General features: G+C 30.2%; 3 protein-coding genes across 4 annotated transcripts in view; 2 read left to right on the top strand and 1 right to left on the bottom strand.

The window, feature by feature from the left end:
• Positions 1-21,439, bottom strand: part of LOC125871545 (germin-like protein subfamily 1 member 7) — a 171,061-nt gene that overhangs the window by 22,132 nt on the left and 127,490 nt on the right. The gene's annotated exons all lie outside the window — the stretch shown is intronic.
• LOC125871529 (low affinity inorganic phosphate transporter 1-like) lies at positions 11,486-15,499 on the top strand. The gene is given in 4 exon segments (XM_049552142.1): positions 11,486-11,685; positions 13,606-15,051; positions 15,054-15,088; positions 15,090-15,499. Coding segments are annotated over 3 exon segments (1,614 nt in total). The 5' UTR covers positions 11,486-11,685; positions 13,606-13,616; the 3' UTR covers positions 15,234-15,499.
• LOC125871530 (low affinity inorganic phosphate transporter 3) lies at positions 19,557-21,432 on the top strand. Its single transcript, XM_049552143.1, has one exon. The coding sequence runs from the start codon at positions 19,606-19,608 to the stop codon at positions 21,211-21,213; it is 1,608 nt and encodes a 535-aa protein (XP_049408100.1). The 5' UTR covers positions 19,557-19,605; the 3' UTR covers positions 21,214-21,432.

The raw sequence follows: 21,439 nt of genomic DNA, 5'->3' as shown, positions 1-21,439 counted from the left end.
ACCTCCATTCTCTCCTATCTAGTTATTCTAAGATCATGTCTTCGATTAACTGAAGATGTGACATCTACTCTTATCTAATCACTTCTCGGTAATTCTTTTTCAGTATAATACGTATCTCTATTTTTCTCAAATCTATCAGTATCAATGTAACCTCTCACAGCTCCGCACACATCTATCAACATATAACGTGATAGAATTTCACTCGTCAAACTTCATACTTCGCCGTATCAGAGTATTTTTGTAATGTTTTTGTAGAAATCTCACGTCTAGGATTAGAGAAATCAAGGATTGTATTGATGAAAATAATGTTGAGTTACAACCTCCTTATATAGGGAGAATTGTAGAGTCCTAAGTTAACTATACTTAGAGTCCTACTACAATACTTATTACTACTATAATAATAATAATAATAATAATAATAATAATAATGCAATTATAAATAACCTAATCCTAGTCGTAATATAATCCTAATCATAATATAATTCTAGTCGTAATATAATCCTAATTAATATAAGTAGTCTAATCCTAGTGTAACTCTAATTCTACAGCAGTGTTGTAAACTCGTCAGTCAGCTTCGTTGGACCTGTTCCAATCGTCAATTTCCTTCTTCATCAACACTTGTTGCAGACACGTCAGTTAGCTTTGTTGGACCTGTTCCTTTGACATGTTCCAATCGTCAGCTTCCTTCTTCTTCAACACTTCCCATCAAGCTAGTGAGTAGAGGAACGATTACTCCTAGCTTGATTCGAATACGCAGAAAAAAAACTTTGAATACCCAGCAAAAAACTTGTTTTGTCAATGCTTCGATATGAATGTGATGTCTAGTCGTTACTTGTGATAGTTCATCTGCAGATTGATACGAGTAGTTCCAGCAGTAAAAACACTTAAGAGCGGTATGATTATTCCTACCACAGATTTGATATGACTCAATATTATTCCTCTCCTTATTTTCACTTTGAGAACTTTTATTGTTCAGAGAACCTGGTCCATATTGACTGTTCTTAGAACTTGTTCCCTGTCCAGCAGGCTTGAAACCTGTTTCACTAGAGTTAATGTTGTTGTTTCCTCTTCCCCTGCCTTTTTGAGCAAATAATACCATGTTGTGATTTTGTTGTGGCACCTCTTCTTCATCTTCCCTTATGTCAAAACTCGTGAGAGCATAAACAAATTGATTAAGAGTGGAATATGGTGTCTTACCTAATATGACAAAGGTCTTGTATTTGAGACCTAAACCTCTAACAAAATAAATTACTTTTGTTGCTTGAATATAAGCTTTTTTCAAGCATTCCTACATCTCCCTGGCAATTGAGCAGCCCACAATTAGGTGTATGCTTTTTTCGGTCAAGGTGCTTGAGATCCAACTCCTTAGTAACACTTCTTTCTCCTTCCAATCAGCAATGGTGTCACTATTTTTTGCATCCTTCTCAATCTCTACAACTTTCCCAGCAGTTTGTCCAGTGGAACAACTGTTTTTACTTGGTTCATTCTCTGCGATGAAATATGTTTGTTTCATCACGTGAATCAATTGGGATATTTGTGTGTAGTTTGTTGGCTTAGATTTAATGGAGCAAGCGACAATGAGTTGGTGAAGTGAGGAGGTTGACATAGTATTGGTAGAATGGGTCATAGCAATTTTAACATGTGGTTTTTTTTTTTTTTTTGGTGATCAATACTCAGAGAGCGGAAGAGGTTTTATGCTCTGATACCATGTAGAAATCTTACGTCTAGGATTAGAGAAATCAAAGATTGTATTGATGAAAATAATATTGAGTTACAACCTCATTATATAGGGAGAATTGTAGAATCATAAGTTAACTATACTAGAGTCCTACTACAATACCTATTATTACTATAATAATAATAATAATAATAATAATGCAATTATAAATAATATAATCCTAGTCGTAATATAATCCTAATCATAATATAATTCTAGTCGTAATATAATCCTAATTAATATAAGTAGTCTAATCCTAGTGTAACTCTAATTCTACAGCAGTGTTGTAAACTCGTCAGTCAGCTTCGTTGGACCTATTCCTTTGACATGTTCCAATCGTCAGCTTCCTTCTTCATCAACACTTGCTGCAGACACGTCAGTCAGCTTCGTTGGACCTGTTCCTTTGACATGTTCCAATCGTCAGCTTCCTTCTTCTTCAACAGTTTTAACTAGATGTATTTTATCTAAATTTTACTTCGATAATAATAGTTGATTATTTCTCAATTACATTTCAACGACACTTAAGTCTTTAAATACCGATCCAAAAACTGGCTAGCACACCTAATTTTGCCGTTATTTTTGACATCACTATAGAGTCATGATTAAATTTAAAAAATGTATCTACATTAATTGATCATTGATGAACTATGGGAATGAGTCAAGAACATTAAAGTGAAAGCTAGTATATAGCTGGGGTAAGGGAAGGGATGGAGAATTTGACTAAAAGTCTTATTTTCATTTTTTTTTTTGTTTGTCTCAGTTTTTCGATAATCGTATTGGAATTTGACTGAATTTGATTTTACATATTACATGATATTTTTTATTTCTAAAAATTTAAACATGAAACCACTGATTAAAAGTAAAAGAATTTCGATCATTTCATCACCACCTAAATGACTCAAGTTGACTAAAAGTCTATATAAATCTACATGTGAGTAAAGACTGGGGGTTTTCTAATTTCCCTTTAGCATTTAATTTGTTTCTATCTCTAATAAGTTTCTTCTTTTACTGGAAATTCAAAATACCGTGGAATTTTGGTACATTTTGGGACCATTAATGTTAGATTTAGAGTCTCTTAAAAAATTAGAAAAAAATGATTTTAGATGACTTTTAAGTTAAAAAATAATCGTAATAGAAATAGTATTTACTTATCATTCGTTATCCTCATTGATGAGGGTTTAATTCTCCTTTGACACTTCTAATTAAGTATTTTTTCTTAAATTTGAAATTATCATAAATTTTATATTCTAAATCCGTTTAAATAGTACTATGTCTTTCTATCTACTTTGAGTTGTCTTTTATAGGTACTATTTTTTACTTTTAGACACCATTGGTTCCCATATCTTGCTTTATCTCAAATTTCCAATCCCTTTCTCCATTTATTTCATTAATATTTTCAATTTAAGTTTGATGTATTAATCTTGTTCGTTTTAATTCTATCTCTTTAAGTTATATATATCTCAAATACTTTTAGACCTCATAGTTATGTCTCCTTATATTAGACTTGGTAAAGTCGTCTCTAACAGTTAAATTTTGACTTGGCACTCATTTTCATGGATATTATTGTTAGTCTGTTACCTTATTTTTCTTCACAATTCTAGCAATTCTCTTTTGAAAAAATTATTTTAATAAAGTGCTTATAAAAACAAGTAGTTTTTAGTCAATTGGCGAAACAGACTTTGATGCAATATCTATTACGGCTTTTTAGAAGAAAAAAAACGTGTATCATTTTAATGATATATATTAAATTAAATTACCTGATATTCGTACCTTAGACAGAGTTAGCGAGCGATGTAATAGGCTACGTCTTTCTTGTCGATTTCCCCTCTTTAACTTCATGAGATAGTGGGATTTGAACCGTTTCTTCCAACTCGTCAAGAAATTAAAAATTGATCTTTTGGTTATTAGTTGACAATGCAAAAAAAAAATACTATTTCAAAAAAATAAAAATGACAGAGGAATCTTTTGACTTTCCACACTACTTTATGGATGAGACGTCCAAGGGCAGAAAATGTGTATTAAGATTGATTGTGATGTGATGATTGAATTTCTTTTATTTTTAATTAAAATTTCTGATTTTGATGGAAAATGAAAAAAAATAATTATCGAGAGTGTCGCCTTCAGAGTTGAACCTATAATACACAAATGTGAATTTATCTAAAATTCAATACAAATATTAAATATCGAGTAAAAAAACTTTTAAAAAATAAAATAGGAGAAAATGTGTTTTAACTTTTGACAATTCATTCATGTGATACGTTATACTATAGTATAGTTATCAACTTATTATTATTACTAGTTACTACAACATACTATAGTTTTTGCTTTGTCTCACCTTTCGAAATTTTCAACATCTTCTAAAGCAATTCAAATACCCAACAAGAAAAAGGGAGTTTTAATATTGCACTTTTGCACAACAATATAAAATAATTTCACAAATATTCGGTATATTAACATACAATACAAACATTTTTTCTATCGATAATCAATGAAAAAATTGTGTTACGTAGGCTTTTACATATAATTAGTCATATTACAATTTCCATTTTATTTGTTAATTACCAAAATACTCTATACCTAACATATTTCAATTATTTCCCATTACTTGCGTTTAGTTTTTCCGATTATGTTCATGATTCCAATAATTTTTTTATTCTTTTCTAAAAAAAGTCTACTACGTTTTATTATATATGTTTGGATAAAATTGACAAGGAATCTTTGTATGAGTTCATTATATACGTTTGCTATATATATATATATACCTAACATGTAACTACCAAATCGAATACATACGCATATAGTTTGATTAATTTTCTGCTTTTGTCACCTTTTGAGCTTTCCAAAGATATTTCTAACACGGTCTGATATTGTCCGCTTGGGCCCAAGCTTGCATGATTTTTCTTATTTGGTATCTCACACCATCAAAAGTATTCTTATATGTAGTAAATCGAGCATCCCACCATCACTCTGCCATCTTCATACATGTCTCGTCAAACTTTGACTTTAATTAATATGATCAATTGTTGAACTAAATCAGCCCAAAGATATTCTCAATTATAACATGGTGTGAGTTATTGTTCTATTCTAGGCCAGACTTGTGCAATTTTTCCCAACATACCTCACACCTTTAAAAGCATCTTTATACTTACATCAAGCTTTGCAAAATATTTTTACCATCAATATGTGATTTTGTTCGCACAATAATAAAAATCTTATAAGTTTTCGTCACCAAAGAAGACCCTATGATGGTCTCAACCTATATCTATACACCAATACAAAAGGTTTATTAATAACCATTTCTTAACTCACCAAGCCATTCAAATGTTGTGGTAGGACGGTATAAACTCTATTCATTTTTTTTAACTAGAGGTTTCATCGGGTTTAAAGACTAGCTAATAATGAAATCCTTTCCAACAAGAAATGCTAAAAGCTTACATAATAAACTTCTGATGTAAAATTAAATTAATCATCCTAGTAGATTTTGAATATATATACCGAATGCTTAACACAATTTTATGCTTAGATTAAATTCAACTTAAACATACTTTAGCTATTATATACCATCTAAATTGTAAATAATGGGATGGACAAACAACATACATAGTTTAATGACAACTACTTTTTCCCAAGAGAATTATGGGATACTAATTGAGCCTATAATGACAACCACGATTGGAAGCTAATCAATAGTTAGGTTTCCACATTAAAGGTAATTGTTTTTACGAGATTTGGCATTTACACCAAAGTACATATATGTGAAGAGTCCCACGTCGATTTTTTATGGAATGTTGGTCTTTTTAATACTTTGTCTGTTTATTTCAATTTATATGATATATTTTTTAAAAAATTTGTCCCAAATTAAAAAGAACGACACTTTTAATTTCTATTATTAGAAACAAATTATTAAAATTTTACTTTTATCCTTAATGAAATTATTTGTAACCAAACAATAAAGAAATAGTCAAGTAGAATTTTAGACCACAAATTTCAGAAGTCTTCTTTTCTTTCTTAAATGTTGTGCCCGGGACTAATGGAGTATGACTTGGACAATTCTTACTTTTCTTTTTGATTTAATCCATCTTTTTTACATGGTAAAACAAGAATCATCCCAATTCTTAAAATCCATGTTGGATCCCATATGAAAGTACCTACGCACCCGACGTAAGGTAAGGTTTGAAGACTTAATCCTTATTTTTTCGAGCTAGCTTTCTGAGTTGAGTTATGCTTATTAAAATTCATTTTTTTTTACAATATACTTAATTTTATTCGGGTATAATATATTATAATATAGGTCAAATCAGTTGTTCTAATTAATAATGTTTATCATAATAAAACATCAAATATAATCAAGTGGAAATTTGTCCACAACAAGCTACAACTTACAACACTTAACTATCTTAACAACCTCTCTAAGGAATAAACAATAACAAGAAACAAAACCGAATTTAATTATTAGGCATTTTTTGTCATAATTAAGAAGGGTAATTATGACTATATTGCATGAATTAAGTTGATAAATGTGCTTAAGAGTTAAGACTAACATTTTCAAATTAAAAAGGCAATAACTTTTTCTAACTTATGTTTAGCATTTTTTAGAAGTTTGTAATTAAATTACTTTCTTCTTTTATATACTTTTCTTATTCAAGGGTTTTAATTAATAGTAAGTATTTTATTACTAGTTTGAACTTTTAAAGATAATTTGTTTTAGTTAAGCTCTTAGCATAATTTATTACCTTTGGCCTACAAATTAACTTCCATTTGTTTTCTTAGTTAAGTTTTTCCAAATTTAGGTAAATACTTTTGAAAACATACATAAATTGAACATCTTTTAATCGAACTCTAAATGTTATATTCAAAATTTATTATCGATATCGATTATTATAAAAGGACTTCAATCTATGGCGTACATATATACAATTATAATTGATTGTAACTTTTATCCTAAATTATGATATGAATTCAAATTAATCGATCTTCTGAATTTCAGACTACTATTTATCACTCTGGAATCTCAATACTTGTCCAAATATCTACCTTGGCATACTTATTAAACTAAAACAAAAAAGATAGTGGAATCTATGTTGTTGGGATAAGTAATTAATAAGTATATAAAACATTCGAAAAATAATTATTATAGTTAGAAAGTCAAACAATATAAAATGGACATTAAATTCGATACAGAAATTAGAAACACACGACCACGGAATTATCACTTACTATAATTAGAAATTATACTCTAAAATTGTCCCCTTTTTTTGCTTTCCTAATTATAATATTTGTTCGTGAACTCTCACAACTGGATTGATAACAATTCTCCCTTCGTTCACTTTTACTCGTTTAGTAAAGAAAATCAAGAAATAATTTTTTATTTAGTTAGTTCTCAATTTAATTGTTATAAGATATAGTCATTTTTCAAAACATTGAATTTATTATATTCAACTAACAATATAGTAAAAAATCTCATTTTATTATTACTCCTTAAGAGGTGTATCAAGTTAACACTGAACAAGTAAAAACGAATAAAAAATATTCCTACGTTATGACGATATAGAAATTATTTTCAATAGAAACTTCGACTCAAATAATACATAACCAAATCAATAAGAAACGAAAATACGAACAAATGCCGCTTAGGTAATAGAATGTGAACAAGCTTTTAAAGATTTTTAGAAAAAAACTTTTTTTATGATCATTAGATTATAATATAGTTGACTCTAAGACCTAACATATATACAACTGTCACATGACAAAGACAATATTTATAAAATAATTATTTCAATAATTGAAAGTATCATGATAAGTCTGACATTGAAAAGGGACAAATTAAGAAATTCTATACTTGTAACAACTAGCATGGCCCGTTGACTTGAGACTTTATAATTTCACAATAATAAAACCCTTTTTTTTTTTTCAAATTTCCATTTTAAAAATAATATAAATATAATCGTCCTTGAAAAAAAAATCTTTTGGAATAATGTTAGATTCAAGTCTAATATTTACTCATATATTATAACAGTACTAACATGATATTAGTTTGTCGTTTAATGTTTGTAACAAGTTACAAAAATTTAGATAACAATTTAACATTTTCTTATAAGATTTTAAATAATAATCTAAAAGTTTACTCATAAAAATTTCAATTTTTTGATTATAGTCTAAAACGTTCTTACACCCCAATAAATAAAAAATTTAGCAGTAATAATATGATTTATCGTTATATTATATTTAGCGATAATAATAAATATGCATATTGATAACCAACACTTTATATAAATGATGCTAAAGACTTTAGTGACTTTGAATACAATGACATTAACTAAATTATCGTTAAATATTTTTATGACAATAGATACTTTTATTAAAAATAATTACTGCACACTAAATATCTCTTTTCTTCCATTGTTATAGTTACAACAGGCAAAAAAAAAAAAAATCTATATTTTCACAACAATAATAGAGTCCCCACCCATCAAGTGGCCCACTTAATGTACTACTAAGCTTAAATTAATGTTATTTAAATTACATAATTAATTTATTAATCACCCTTGTATGCAAGATGCATTATTCATGCTCTTTCTAATATAAAATAATATTATTTTTCCCTATATAGTATTCAAATAATTTTGATGGAAAACTTGTCATGTTTGTTAATCGGCGACACGAAAATGTTAAATTGTTTTAAAATGAATTTAGTAAAATGTATTAAGTCGACTAATTATTTGTCAACTACTTAGTTATAGAAAAATGTATCTATTGATCTTATCTCATTTTAATTAAAAAAATAATTAAAAGAATTAAAATTATTTTCTCAGTTATCGTATGCAATCGGGAGAATGGATTAACGGCTAACAATGGGCTTAATTTAAGGGGTAATCAGTAATTTAAAAAGATTGAGTGTGAAAGTGTATGTGATTAAAGATTAATTAATCTGATAAATGAACATACATTTCTCACGTCATTGAACTAATAGTTATTATCTTAGAAAAATATTTTCTTTCGAAAAATATTAGAATAACAAAAGAAAGGTGATTTTTCTGAAAAATTATGAAGGTAAATATGTGTTTGTAACTAAAGGTAATTTAATTCTTATCAATTAAGTTTTCATTTCCAAGTGGTAATAATAAGAACAAATTAAGTGTCAAAAACATATTTAAGTTATCATAGTTTTTCGAGTTTCATATCTAAACTATTATGAGTGTGAACTTCTATTGAACTATCATTCGATGATTAGCAAAAAATATACACCTCGACTAATTTATGATAGTGTATGTACTGCAGTCACTTTTTTTTGTGTGAAAATTCTGTCACGTGGCACTCCAGGTGGAAAATCAATTCCAGCGGACAAAGCTAAATACATTAAAAGTTAAGGTTAAAATGTTAAAATTTATCACCATATAAATTAATTTATTCTCTTCCCACCACTTGGTTTTGTCTCAATTGTGACGTTGATATCTCCGATTTGAAAGGATGGAGTTTAGGACCATATATAAAGATTTTATGATCAAACGTGTCTAGAAGTTTTTGTAGACAACATTTGGTCTAGGTATGTTTTCCTAACCATACTTAGAAACTAATAGTTGAGGTCAGAAACTCACTCTCAATAATTTAAATATGAAACTCAGAAAATTAAGATAGTTTAAATAACATTTTTGACTGTTAATTCTAATAATAATAATAAAGGAAAACTAATTTCGTTAGCATTGTAGCATTTCAAAATATATGTCATATTTCATTTTCAAAAGTTCAATTATATAAATCTTTTTTGTTCTTCTTTTTCTTCCTCCCATTTTTAGCACCTTTTCATACCATATATTATCATAATCTGCAAAGGCAAGCCCCAAATAAAGTAAGTTGAAACGCCCACATAGTTTTACTTTCAAATATTCTAAATACATTTTTGTCAAAGACCAACTTTTCACATCATATATATATATATATATGATTATTATTTAAATTTTCTACCTGATTTCGGATATTTGTATTAGGGTTTAACTATATCCGATTTCGCGATTTACATGGCTCATATTTTTGAAGTCGACTCTCTCAACAAGGTTCTTTTCTATTTTCAAAAACCAAACCCTATACTCTGATTAATAATTGAATTTCGCCCGTCAAGAATCACAACATGTCTACTACTACTATATTACTTGTAAATGCATTATACTTTGACTTAAGATATTAACAAAAGATTGGCAAGCATGATAGCCTCAACCCCTCCCCCTAAAAAATATATTTTTGTCTCCATCAAAATAATTTATCTACTCATCATATCAAATTTTGACTTCGAAAATTAAATACGTATAGGCTTATGTAAAATAATAAAAATAGTGAAGTAAACGAAGACTATCATATAATATTTTTTTTATTTTCAGCCACACTTAACATATCCATATAAAAATAAAAAATAAAAAATGAGTGACTAAGGAAATATGCCACAATATTTTTTTAAAAGAGAAAATGTAAACATAGATTCGAAATATATGATGTAAGTTGGAAGTTGGAACTTTTCTAACAAAATATTAGGATTGTTAGTTGGGATTTAAGTTGAATATATATATATATTTATTTACACTATATACACAAATATTTATTTGACTTTTTATTATATGATTACGTTGAATTAGGCATTTTTAGGCAAATTTATCGTTTCATTGAGAATTAATTGTGATATTTTGTTGTTTTGAGAAAATAGTTTACGTATGTATTTTGATTTACTATTTATATCATGTTATAAAATTCGTCTTTTGATTTTAATTAGAGTAAAAGTATCGTGAACAAACATATCAAGATGACTACAACATGCAGTAAAAAAAATTAATTATAAGTTTTTAAGTGTATTTATAGTACAATAACGTTGATTATCTCTCTTTTGCCAATATATACATCATTATGAAATTCTTCTTTTGATTTTAATTTTCAGAGTAAGCGTTTCGTGAACAACATATCAAGATCGATCATATTATAACCTATAGAGTAATAATTTCAGTTATAACCGACAAACACAAGTTGTGAAAAATAAATTTTACCTATAGATAAACTTACATTTAATATTTTGGAACCCTAATATTTTTTAGGGAAATTTGAATATGGAAACTCTAAATAATTTTAATTACCCAATTATAACTTTGGATTATAATGATCTCTTATAATAGTTAATGCTACCTCATCTATCATTTATCCTGTACTCATCTTTCAAGATTTTCCAAGATTTCTTTACAAAAACAATTAATAACTTCAATTACAATTATCCAAATTAAACTATGTCACTTTTTAAGTATTCACTTAATAAATACTCAACCAATCAAAACAATAACAACAACAGCAGTTACAACACATTCAGTATAATTTCAGAAGTAAAATTAGTAAAGCATAAGAAATACCCATATCTTAATTCTACGTTGACTCAAAAACAACAATTACTAACATATTCAGTATAATTTCATAACTAAAATAATATATTAATATAAAAATATATAAATTCATTTTTTTAAAAAAAAGAATAAAAATAGTGTGGTCAACACTAAAAATAGGGTGATCCAGTGAAGTACGTGTCTTATAAGAGACTTTTGACTTGCAAAAAAAAAAAAAAAAAAACCTCTCTGATCATGCCACGTGTACAAATAACACATCTTGTGGACCTAATTAGACACGTGGCAAGATCAGAATGGTTCAAATCCTATAAAGAAGGTTAGTAGAAGAATATACGATAAAAAGATGCCATTTTGGAACTCCCTTTAAATACGGCACTAATTCTCCATATTTCTCTTCATAAATACTCAGTTATTACTTTCTTAAGAGAGTTCAGATTCAGTGAAACTAAAAATATAAATGCAAATTAACCCAAAGTTTTGATTTTTAATTTTGGGTATTTTTGTTGGAGTTCTTGAACGTAAAAAAAAAAAAACAAATCTTGAAATTTGGTTTTTTTTTTTCTTGATTTTGGTGGAAATTGAAGATAACTCTGTAAGGTTAGTGTAAAGATTTTATCTTTTTTATATTTTGTTAATTTTCTTGTGTTTTTACTCCATGCATTTGTGTTTTTGATGGATAAATAGTGAAAAAATGAGTTCTTGATTGTTTATTATGGTGGAAATGGAGGTTTTGATCAATGGGTATCTGTTTTTGTTCATACCCATTTACTGATTTATCTAAAAATATAAACTTTTTAGCAAATTGATAATTTCTTGATGATTATTTCAAGATTTCATTTTATATGATTTGGTTTCAGTAATGTTTCAGGATCAAAGAAATTGATTTTCCCCTTTTCTAAACACTCCCAAATGAAAAAGATTGTACTCACTCTGTCACAATTTATGTGACACATTTCAGATTAGCGAGATTCAAATAAGTTTATCTTTGTTCGTAAATTTTTCATATATCTTTTAAATATTTTGGATTGTCAATTATTATGTAGTTTACACATTCATTTTTTTAAAAAATGAAAACTTCACACGCAAATTTTTGGTGAAACTTAACCTGTTTGATGTAACATGAGGTTTTGTTTCTTCTAGTGTTTATATTTTGATTGTTGAAAATGGGAATCATGAAAGACACTTGAATGGTCCTATATGTATAGTTCTGTTTAGTATACACTGGTTGTGAAAAGTACTAACTTGTCTTCTAGATTTATGGCTCACATGTAGATGTTAGGCTGTTTCCTTTATTTTTTGAAAAGTCTTCACTTTTTTCTAAGAAAAAATAAATAAATACTATCTTTTAAAAAAATATATATGTGTATTCTGCATGACTTCATAGCATGGACTTTATATAAGTAAAACAGGAGTTAGCTTGTTTTCTCTTAATTATTGGTCTTTGATAGCAACTTTAAACCTAATTTTTACTAATATCAACCACTCCATATGTTAAAAAAATAACATCACTTGTTAATACTTTTTAAGTAAATTATGTATCTTTGTGATGTAATCATGCCACAACTTTTTGAATCAACTGTTCGAGAAATAGTCTCTCTATCTTTACAAGGTAGAGGCAAGGCCGAGTTAATGATTTCGGAATTGAGTTATGATTGAACGACTAGTCGCTATCATCTTTTCAAACTCTACTTTTGGGATTACGTTCGGTTTGTGATGATAACATCAGCCAGAATCTCAAGGAATCTGTAAATCCCTATCTGGAAATAACTGTTGTAGTAGTCAGCACTGTATAGCTGATGTGATTTTAAACCATTTTTTCTCAATTTTGACTATAAAAAGCTTAGGTTCTTTATTGATTTCACATATACACTATAGTTTTATAATACTATGTCACAACTTTAGGTCACCAGCTTTGAAAAGTAGCACACATACCTAGTATGTGTCAAGTTAAAACTAATAAAATAAATAGATAGAAAACAAGACTTTTGTGGTCCCCTTTACTTTGTCTTCTTTATCAATAAGTCAATTCTCTACCCCCTGTAGGACAGCTTACAAACTTATTAGTATTAATTATTGAGATAAGCTTTAATTAATGCAAATCCCAAATATCTTCTTGTTTTTGTTATGTTATTTGAGTTTAACTTCTGTGTACCGACAGTGTAAAGCAACGGTACAAAGTGGGATTAGTAACCTTGAACAATAAGTATGTTACTCGTTACAACAGGTTAAAAATATACGTTCTTGTGAAAAAAAAGTATACTATGTTATAAGTGATGTAAGTTAAGTCCTTATAATCTACATAACCTCTTGTTCTGATCAGATTTGATTTATGCAATCCTAAAATACCTTCTTGTTTTGTTCTGTTATTTGAGTTTAACTATACTGACAGTGTAAAGCGGGATTAGTAACCTGGAACACTAAGTATGTTCCTTGTTATAACAGGCTAAAAAATGTGTACTATGTTAGTGATGTAAGTTGAATTCTTATAATTTACAGCCTCTTGTTGTGTTTTTGCAGGAAGTTTAGTCATGGCGAACGATTTGCAAGTGCTAAATGCACTAGATGTGGCAAAGACACAACTGTATCACTTCACAGCAATTGTGATTGCTGGGATGGGGTTTTTTACTGATGCTTATGACCTTTTCTGCATTTCTATGGTCACTAAATTGCTTGGTCGTATTTACTACCATCATGACAATGCATTGAAACCTGGCTCTCTGCCCCCTAATGTTTCAGCAGCTGTTAATGGAGTCGCCTTCTGTGGCACCCTTGCTGGACAGTTGTTCTTCGGGTGGCTTGGAGATAAAATGGGAAGGAAGAAAGTCTATGGAATGACCCTTATGATTATGGTCATTTGTTCAATTGCCTCGGGGCTTTCGTTTGGTCATACACCAAAAAGTGTTATGACTACACTTTGTTTCTTCAGATTCTGGCTAGGATTTGGCATTGGTGGTGATTATCCCCTTTCTGCCACCATCATGTCTGAGTATGCTAACAAAAAGACTCGTGGAGCGTTCATTGCTGCTGTGTTTGCTATGCAAGGTTTCGGAATTCTGGCTGGTGGAATGGTGGCAATCATTGTTTCTGCAGCATTCAAGGGAGCATTCCCTGCACCAGCATATGAGGTTGATGCTCTTGCTTCAACAGTTTCTCAGGCTGATTTCGTGTGGCGTATAATTCTCATGTTCGGTGCAATCCCTGCTGGACTTACTTATTACTGGCGTATGAAGATGCCTGAAACCGCTCGTTACACTGCCTTGGTCGCCAAGAACTTGAAACAGGCAGCTAACGACATGTCCAAGGTGTTGCAAGTCGAAATTGAAGCAGAGCCAGAGAAAGTTGCAGCTATTTCTGAAGCAAAAGGAGCCAATGAATTTGGTTTGTTCAGTAAGGAGTTCCTCCGTCGCCATGGACTTCACTTGCTTGGAACTGCTAGCACATGGTTCTTGTTGGACATTGCTTTCTACAGTCAAAACCTTTTCCAGAAGGACATTTTCAGTGCAATTGGATGGATTCCACCAGCACAAACCATGAACGCGTTGGAAGAAGTTTACAAGATTGCAAGGGCACAAACTCTAATTGCTCTTTGTAGTACTGTTCCTGGTTACTGGTTCACAGTTGCATTCATCGATAGGATTGGTCGATTCGCAATTCAGTTGATGGGATTCTTCTTCATGACAGTCTTCATGTTTGCCTTAGCCCTTCCATACCATCACTGGACTCTCAAGGATAACAGAATCGGCTTCGTGGTCATGTACTCACTCACCTTTTTCTTCGCCAACTTTGGTCCAAACGCCACAACATTCGTCGTCCCTGCTGAGATTTTCCCAGCCAGGCTTAGGTCCACATGCCATGGAATATCAGCAGCAGCAGGAAAAGCAGGAGCTATGGTTGGTGCATTCGGATTCTTGTACGCTGCTCAGCCCACAGATCCAAAAAAGACTGATGCTGGTTACCCTTCTGGTATTGGTGTGAGGAACTCGTTGATCGTCCTAGGTTGCGTTAACTTCCTTGGTATGATGTTCACATTCTTGGTTCCAGAATCCAATGGGAAGTCATTGGAAGAAATGTCGAGGGAAAACGAAGGGGAAGAGGAAACTGTAGCTGAAATGAGAGCAACAAGTGGAAGGACAGTTCCTGTTTAAGTTTTAGACAAGTTATCAATTAGTATATACTATGATGCAGTTTGAGTTAATTTGTGGTATTTGGGATTAGAAAGAGATGTTTGTTGGTTTGTTATAAGATGGAATAAGCTCTTACCTTTTTTTTTATATGTTTGTTTCTGATGGTAATTAAACATTATTACCTTAGTTTTGCAAATCTCAGAAATTCTGAGATTATATAAAGTAACCAAAGGAGGTTCTTTGGCTGTCCATCTCTTTCTATAAAACATTTCTTGACTCTATCTTTTTATGTTCTTTCTTCATATGTAACTCAACGTGGTAAAGCTTAATCAGAGATCTCGAGTGTGAGTTACTGGGATATAGTATATATCATCTTTGTTAGGTAGTGCATTATCCCTCTAATGTGAGATATTTAGGCGTGAATTCAGATTTAGTCAGGCATTACTATTAAAAATTGGTAAGCTTTCTTCCTCCAAAGAGAAGTCATGTTAAGCATATCGATAGCTATAGTATGATCCCAACATTAATGATGGTGGTAGAAGTGACTATTAATAACTTACTAGTGAGATAAAAAGATTGTTCAAGATCATATAAGAAAGATAAAATAATTCACCTCACAACGGATGTGGGACTATGACACCCTTTGCATGCCCAGGACTGGACATAATTATATAATGATCAAATTTTAATAGTGAGTAAGAAAACTAAAAATCAGCTTGGCCTAAAAATATAATATTGGAGAATAGCTTGCGTTACGTTGTATCTACAAGAAAAAATAATATTTTTCCTTAATCTCTACGTTAAACCAAAGTTAATTAAGAACATAATGTACTAGAAATATAATTAATTTATTTCTCCTCGTAGTTTCATTGAATATTCTTGCCTAGGAGAAGAGCCAAGGGTTCATCCCAAAAAATACGTATATAATTAAAGTCAAAATTATTTTATATTTATATATAATAGATCAGTAGATAGATGTTGAATCTCTTTAATTTCTTCGTATACGTACATTTTTATATTTAAACTCACTTAATGAAAATTCTGATTCTACCACTGTTCTAGCTAATATGTTGGTTTCAAGGGGTGGGGGTGGTAGGCAAAATCAGAAAGACTAAAAACTTAAAAAATTAGTCTCAAAAGTTCATGTTCATAGATTATATATATATTCTTTAATTTTTGTTAGATGAGAAAATGGTCTAATTTGGTACGTGGTAATTATCAACCTTTTTACGGTAGAATTAATAGCAAGGACAAATACGAGATGTTAAGAAACCAAAAATGTAATGAAAAATAAAATTATGCAATTTCAGATAATATAGACAAATTTAATTTTTTTTCCTGATTATTATATTAATGTTCAAATTGATCATTACTAATTTGTTCCTTGGGCATATATAGTAATTATTTTTAATTTCTACATTAGAATTTCCATGTTTTTTCCTCCTCGTACTTCTTTCATCGAATAATTTTCTTCAGGTGGGGAATGGTCTATTGATTGTTGGTCTATTCTTTGTTCAAAACAATAAATTAGGAAATTAATAAAATAAAATTAATTAAAAAAAAGAAAAAATTATTTCGAGTCCATAAATTTCTTGTGTATTCTTAAGGAACTTAATCTAACTTCAACGAACTCAAATGGCGAAGTGTTGGTCTATCTTTAATTAGAAATCTCAAATCTAAGCCTCATATATGAAGGAAAAAATCATATTGGGAGCACCACCCCCAAATAGATGATGTTGTATGCAATCCAAATTTAATCGGAGCTTCAATATGAACACCAGACACCATATGAAAATAAATAAATAAATAAATAACGCAGCTAGGTAATATTCTTGTTAGTGATATCAGCCAAAACCTTTTTGCCGTGTTTACTGTTTTATCTTTCAATAATTAAATACCAAGAAATTTCTCATTATCTTCTTCTTATTTATTTTATTTATTATTAAAAAAAAAAAAGTTAACCATATATTCTATTACACATAAGATGTTAACTCTCATGATTGATTGAGAGTTTGAGACTATATTTATTTTTCTAGTATGTCTATTTCATATAGAACGCGTATTATCGTTAAGAACAAAAATGTCAATTGAAGGACCACAAGTGTTACACTTATATTACTCCTTTTCGGTCCTTGTACGCTATCGATCTTTAAAAAATAATTAAGGTTAGCAATGAATTTAATTTCTTTACATAAAAACAATCATAATTCAAACATGTCATGTTTTACTGAAAAGGACTGATTGTATCGATTATCGAAGAAAGAAAGAAACTTCACCATACTAGAATTAGATTATTCTTATTATAAAGTGAACTTTATTTTAATTTGTAAAGTCCAAAACAATTGTTAAACTTAATTAATTAAAGGGTTAAACTCAATTTTTGTATGATTCAATAATTCTTTTATGCGTCTACAATGATGATTTGTCTATAATTTTATCATTGTTACAAGAAATTGGCATGTTTACACTTATATCGCTTGCTTTTAATTTTACTCAAAATGTTGTACTCCCTCCGTCTCAAATTTTTATCGTAATTCTCTTTTACACATCTCTTACGAATCATTAATTAGAAAGAATTTTATAAGTATTTTACCTTTCACATATTTTTTATATTTCCTTTTTATTTCGTACCTTTCACATAATTTGGGACAACTATTTTTAGAAACTGTGACAGATAATTGAGATCGATGGAGTATGATATTTTGCACATATTCTTATGATATAAGGTTATGAGTTAGAATCTAGAATGTTCTAAATAAGTGCTTAGGTAGCAACGAGGAACCTTTATCTGAATTTAACTTTGTTATGAATGAAAATAATGAACAAGATACTTTCATTTTCCACAAGGAGTTTGTTTTAGCTCTTGAATATTATAGTCATATTATTAATTTGTTCTGAATATTCTTTGATTTGGATTTTGAAAGATGTGATTTTCTGTTGGTAGTATATGGACTTCTTGTATAAACTATTGTCATGTAAAATTAAGAGAAAATTTCATAAATAGCTTTAGTTTAGAGCGTAATTACGAAATGTAGGTGCAATTATTGTATGGGAAGAAGAATTGTGTCAGAAAAATATTAGTTGTGTCAATGAAAGAGTTATATATATTCAGGCAACGGATAATCGTTGTATCAAATATTGTATCAGCACATAATGTATTGTCAGTTGAAAATGTATGAAAAAGTTGTATCTGCACGTGTGTGTCTTTATAGATATTTAGCGAATTTCTTTATACATACACATATGGAGTTTTGCAAAAAGCTATTAGATTCATGTGAATTTGTAATCGAGTCAAAAATAGTTAGTTGGTAATAAAAATGGCATAATAGATAAACATGTTCTATTGATTTCAACTGACGCAACATTTATGCTCTCTAACTTTGGGTATACACAAGCAAACACTTAAAACTTGTATAAATTTGGACAAGTAAACACACACGTCCTACATGACATAATACAAATCAGTTTGAGTACATCTCACGCAAATCATGTAAGACATATATGTCTACTTGTTCAATTTTATATGAGTTTTAGTACATACTTATGCATTCTGATCAAAATGAGAGGATATAAATATCAGTTGAACCCAAATTAAAAAACATGTTTATGTTTGTGTTATGCCGCCAAATATTACATTTGGACATGCATTAGTAATTTGTGACAGTAGGAACAGGCTGTTTCTCAAGATGTTTATAAGTTTAAACAAGAAAAAAAAAACTTAGAAAACTTAGTTGCATTCTATTGGAATTATCTAACAACTATCCTTCTTGTTCTAATATATGCAAAGTCGGCCGAATATACCCCTTTCTATGACACCATAAACCTTTCATACTATATATACATAGTTAATATTAAAAAAATTCCAAAATTGAACTTATTGTAATCTTGTCTCCAAGTCTATCGGAAATAACTTCTCTACCCCACAAAGATACGAGTAAATTGAACTTGTTGTAATCTTGTCCTCGAGTCTATCAGAAACAACCCCTCTATCCCAACAAAAATAAGGATATACGTTTTACCCTCCCTAGACCCCCTTGTAAAATTACACTGGTTCGTTGTTGTAATTTTGTTCCTCTCGACTTGTTTTGTCAATCATTCTTTTCAGTTTAATATGTTCCATAAAAATATTTATGACATGTTTTAGAGCACAACTTTCAATTTCATTATTGAACTTCACGCGCAGTCAAACAACGTAACATAAATTAGGATGAGGGAGGATATATATATGTTGATAATATTAAGGATTTCTAAAAATTGAACTTGTTGTAATCTTGTCCTTGTCTTATTCTTTCAAATCAATTCTATTAATAACCCCTTCTCTACATTATATATCTTAGCATAAAAACTATAGTAGTTTGAGAAATATTACTAGTAATAACTATAGCTATTAGCTATGGCTAAAGATCAATTACAAGTACTAAGTGCTCTTGATGTTGCTAAAACACAATTGTACCATTTTACAGCAATTGTTATAGCAGGAATGGGATTTTTCACTGATGCTTATGACCTTTTCTGCATTTCACTTGTGACTAAATTGCTTGGTCGAATTTACTATCATCATGAAGGTGCACCTAAGCCAGGAATTCTCCCTCCTGGTATCTCAGCTGCAGTCAATGGAGTCGCGTTTGTTGGGACACTATCGGGCCAGCTGTTTTTCGGATGGCTAGGTGATAAGATGGGAAGGAAAAGAGTTTATGGAATGACTCTCATGATCATGGTTATTTGCTCGATTGGATCGGGTCTTTCTTTTGGTAAGACCCCTAATGGTGTGATTGCTACATTATGTTTTTTTCGATTTTGGCTTGGTTTTGGTATTGGTGGTGATTACCCTTTATCAGCAACGATCATGTCTGAATACGCTAATAAGAAGACTCGTGGAGCTTTTATAGCTGCAGTATTCGCGATGCAAGGATTTGGGATTTTGGCAGGAGGGATTGTTGCACTTGTTGTTAGTGGTGCATTTAAAAACGCGTACCCTGCTCCAATTTATTCTGTTAATAATGAAGGCTCAACCCCTCAAGAGGCTGATATTGTATGGAGAATAATACTCATGTTTGGTGCTATACCGGCTTTGCTTACTTATTATTGGCGTATGAAGATGCCTGAGACAGCGCGTTACACAGCTTTAGTAGCTAAGAATGCTACGAAGGCTGCTTCAGATATGTCTAAAGTGTTGAATGTTGAAATTGAAGCAGAGGATGATAAGATTGAGAAGATTGTTGAGATACAGGGGAATAATTTCGGGTTGTTTAGTAAGGAGTTTCTTCATCGTCATGGGCTGCATTTGCTTGGAACAACTAGTACATGGTTTTTACTAGATATCGCTTTTTATAGTCAGAATCTATTTCAGAAGGATATATTTAGTAAAATTGGATGGATACCTCATCCAGAGACGATGAACGCATTGGATGAGGTATTCAAAATTGCAAAGGCACAAACTCTTATTGCTCTTTGTAGTACTGTACCTGGTTACTGGTTTACTGTTGCATTCATCGATAGAATGGGTCGATTTGCAATTCAATTGATGGGGTTTTTCTTCATGACAGTGTTTATGTTCGCGTTAGCCATACCATATAATCATTGGACTAAAAAGGAAAACAGATTTGGTTTTGTTATCATGTACTCACTTACCTTTTTCTTCGCGAATTTTGGTCCAAATGCCACAACTTTTGTTGTACCCGCGGAGATTTTTCCAGCTAGGTTGAGATCAACGTGCCACGGGATATCAGCTGCAGCTGGGAAAGCTGGTGCAATTGTTGGTGCATTTGGTTTTCTGTATGCTGCTCAATCTACTGATCCATCTAAAGTCGACGCGGGTTATCCAACTGGAATTGGTGTGAAAAATGCACTTATTGTGTTAGGTTGTGTGAATTTTCTTGGAATGTTGTTCACATTATTAGTGCCAGAATCAAAAGGAAAATCATTGGAAGAAATGTCAAAGGAAAATGAAGGAGAAGAAGAAATAACTAAGGGGGAAAATGCACAAACGATTCCAGTTTAATACATAAATGCGCCCTTTTAACATCATGAGATCGATATAGCAAGAGTTTTGAGGCTTTTTAGTAAGCTTTATGTTCTTGTTTTTGTATGTTATGATGAAATAATCATCTATTCTTTTTTGCTTTGTGGTTTTTTTTTTCTTGTGTAATTCTGCTAATCTTTGATGCAGGAGCTTCTGATTTTCTTTATGTTATAATAAAACATTCAGTATAGTAAAATTAATCCTT

Source organism: Solanum stenotomum, chromosome 7 (genome assembly GCF_019186545.1).
Source record: "Solanum stenotomum isolate F172 chromosome 7, ASM1918654v1, whole genome shotgun sequence".
In the NCBI taxonomy this organism is placed as follows: domain Eukaryota; kingdom Viridiplantae; phylum Streptophyta; class Magnoliopsida; order Solanales; family Solanaceae; genus Solanum; species Solanum stenotomum.
Note: the sequence above shows the minus strand (reverse complement) of the source record. Positions and strands in the feature narration are given on the sequence as shown.

Coding starts and splice junctions, on each gene's coding strand:
- LOC125871530 (XM_049552143.1), top strand. CDS start 19,606: ATGGCTAAAGATCAATTACAAGTACTAAGTGCTCTTGATGTTGCTAAA.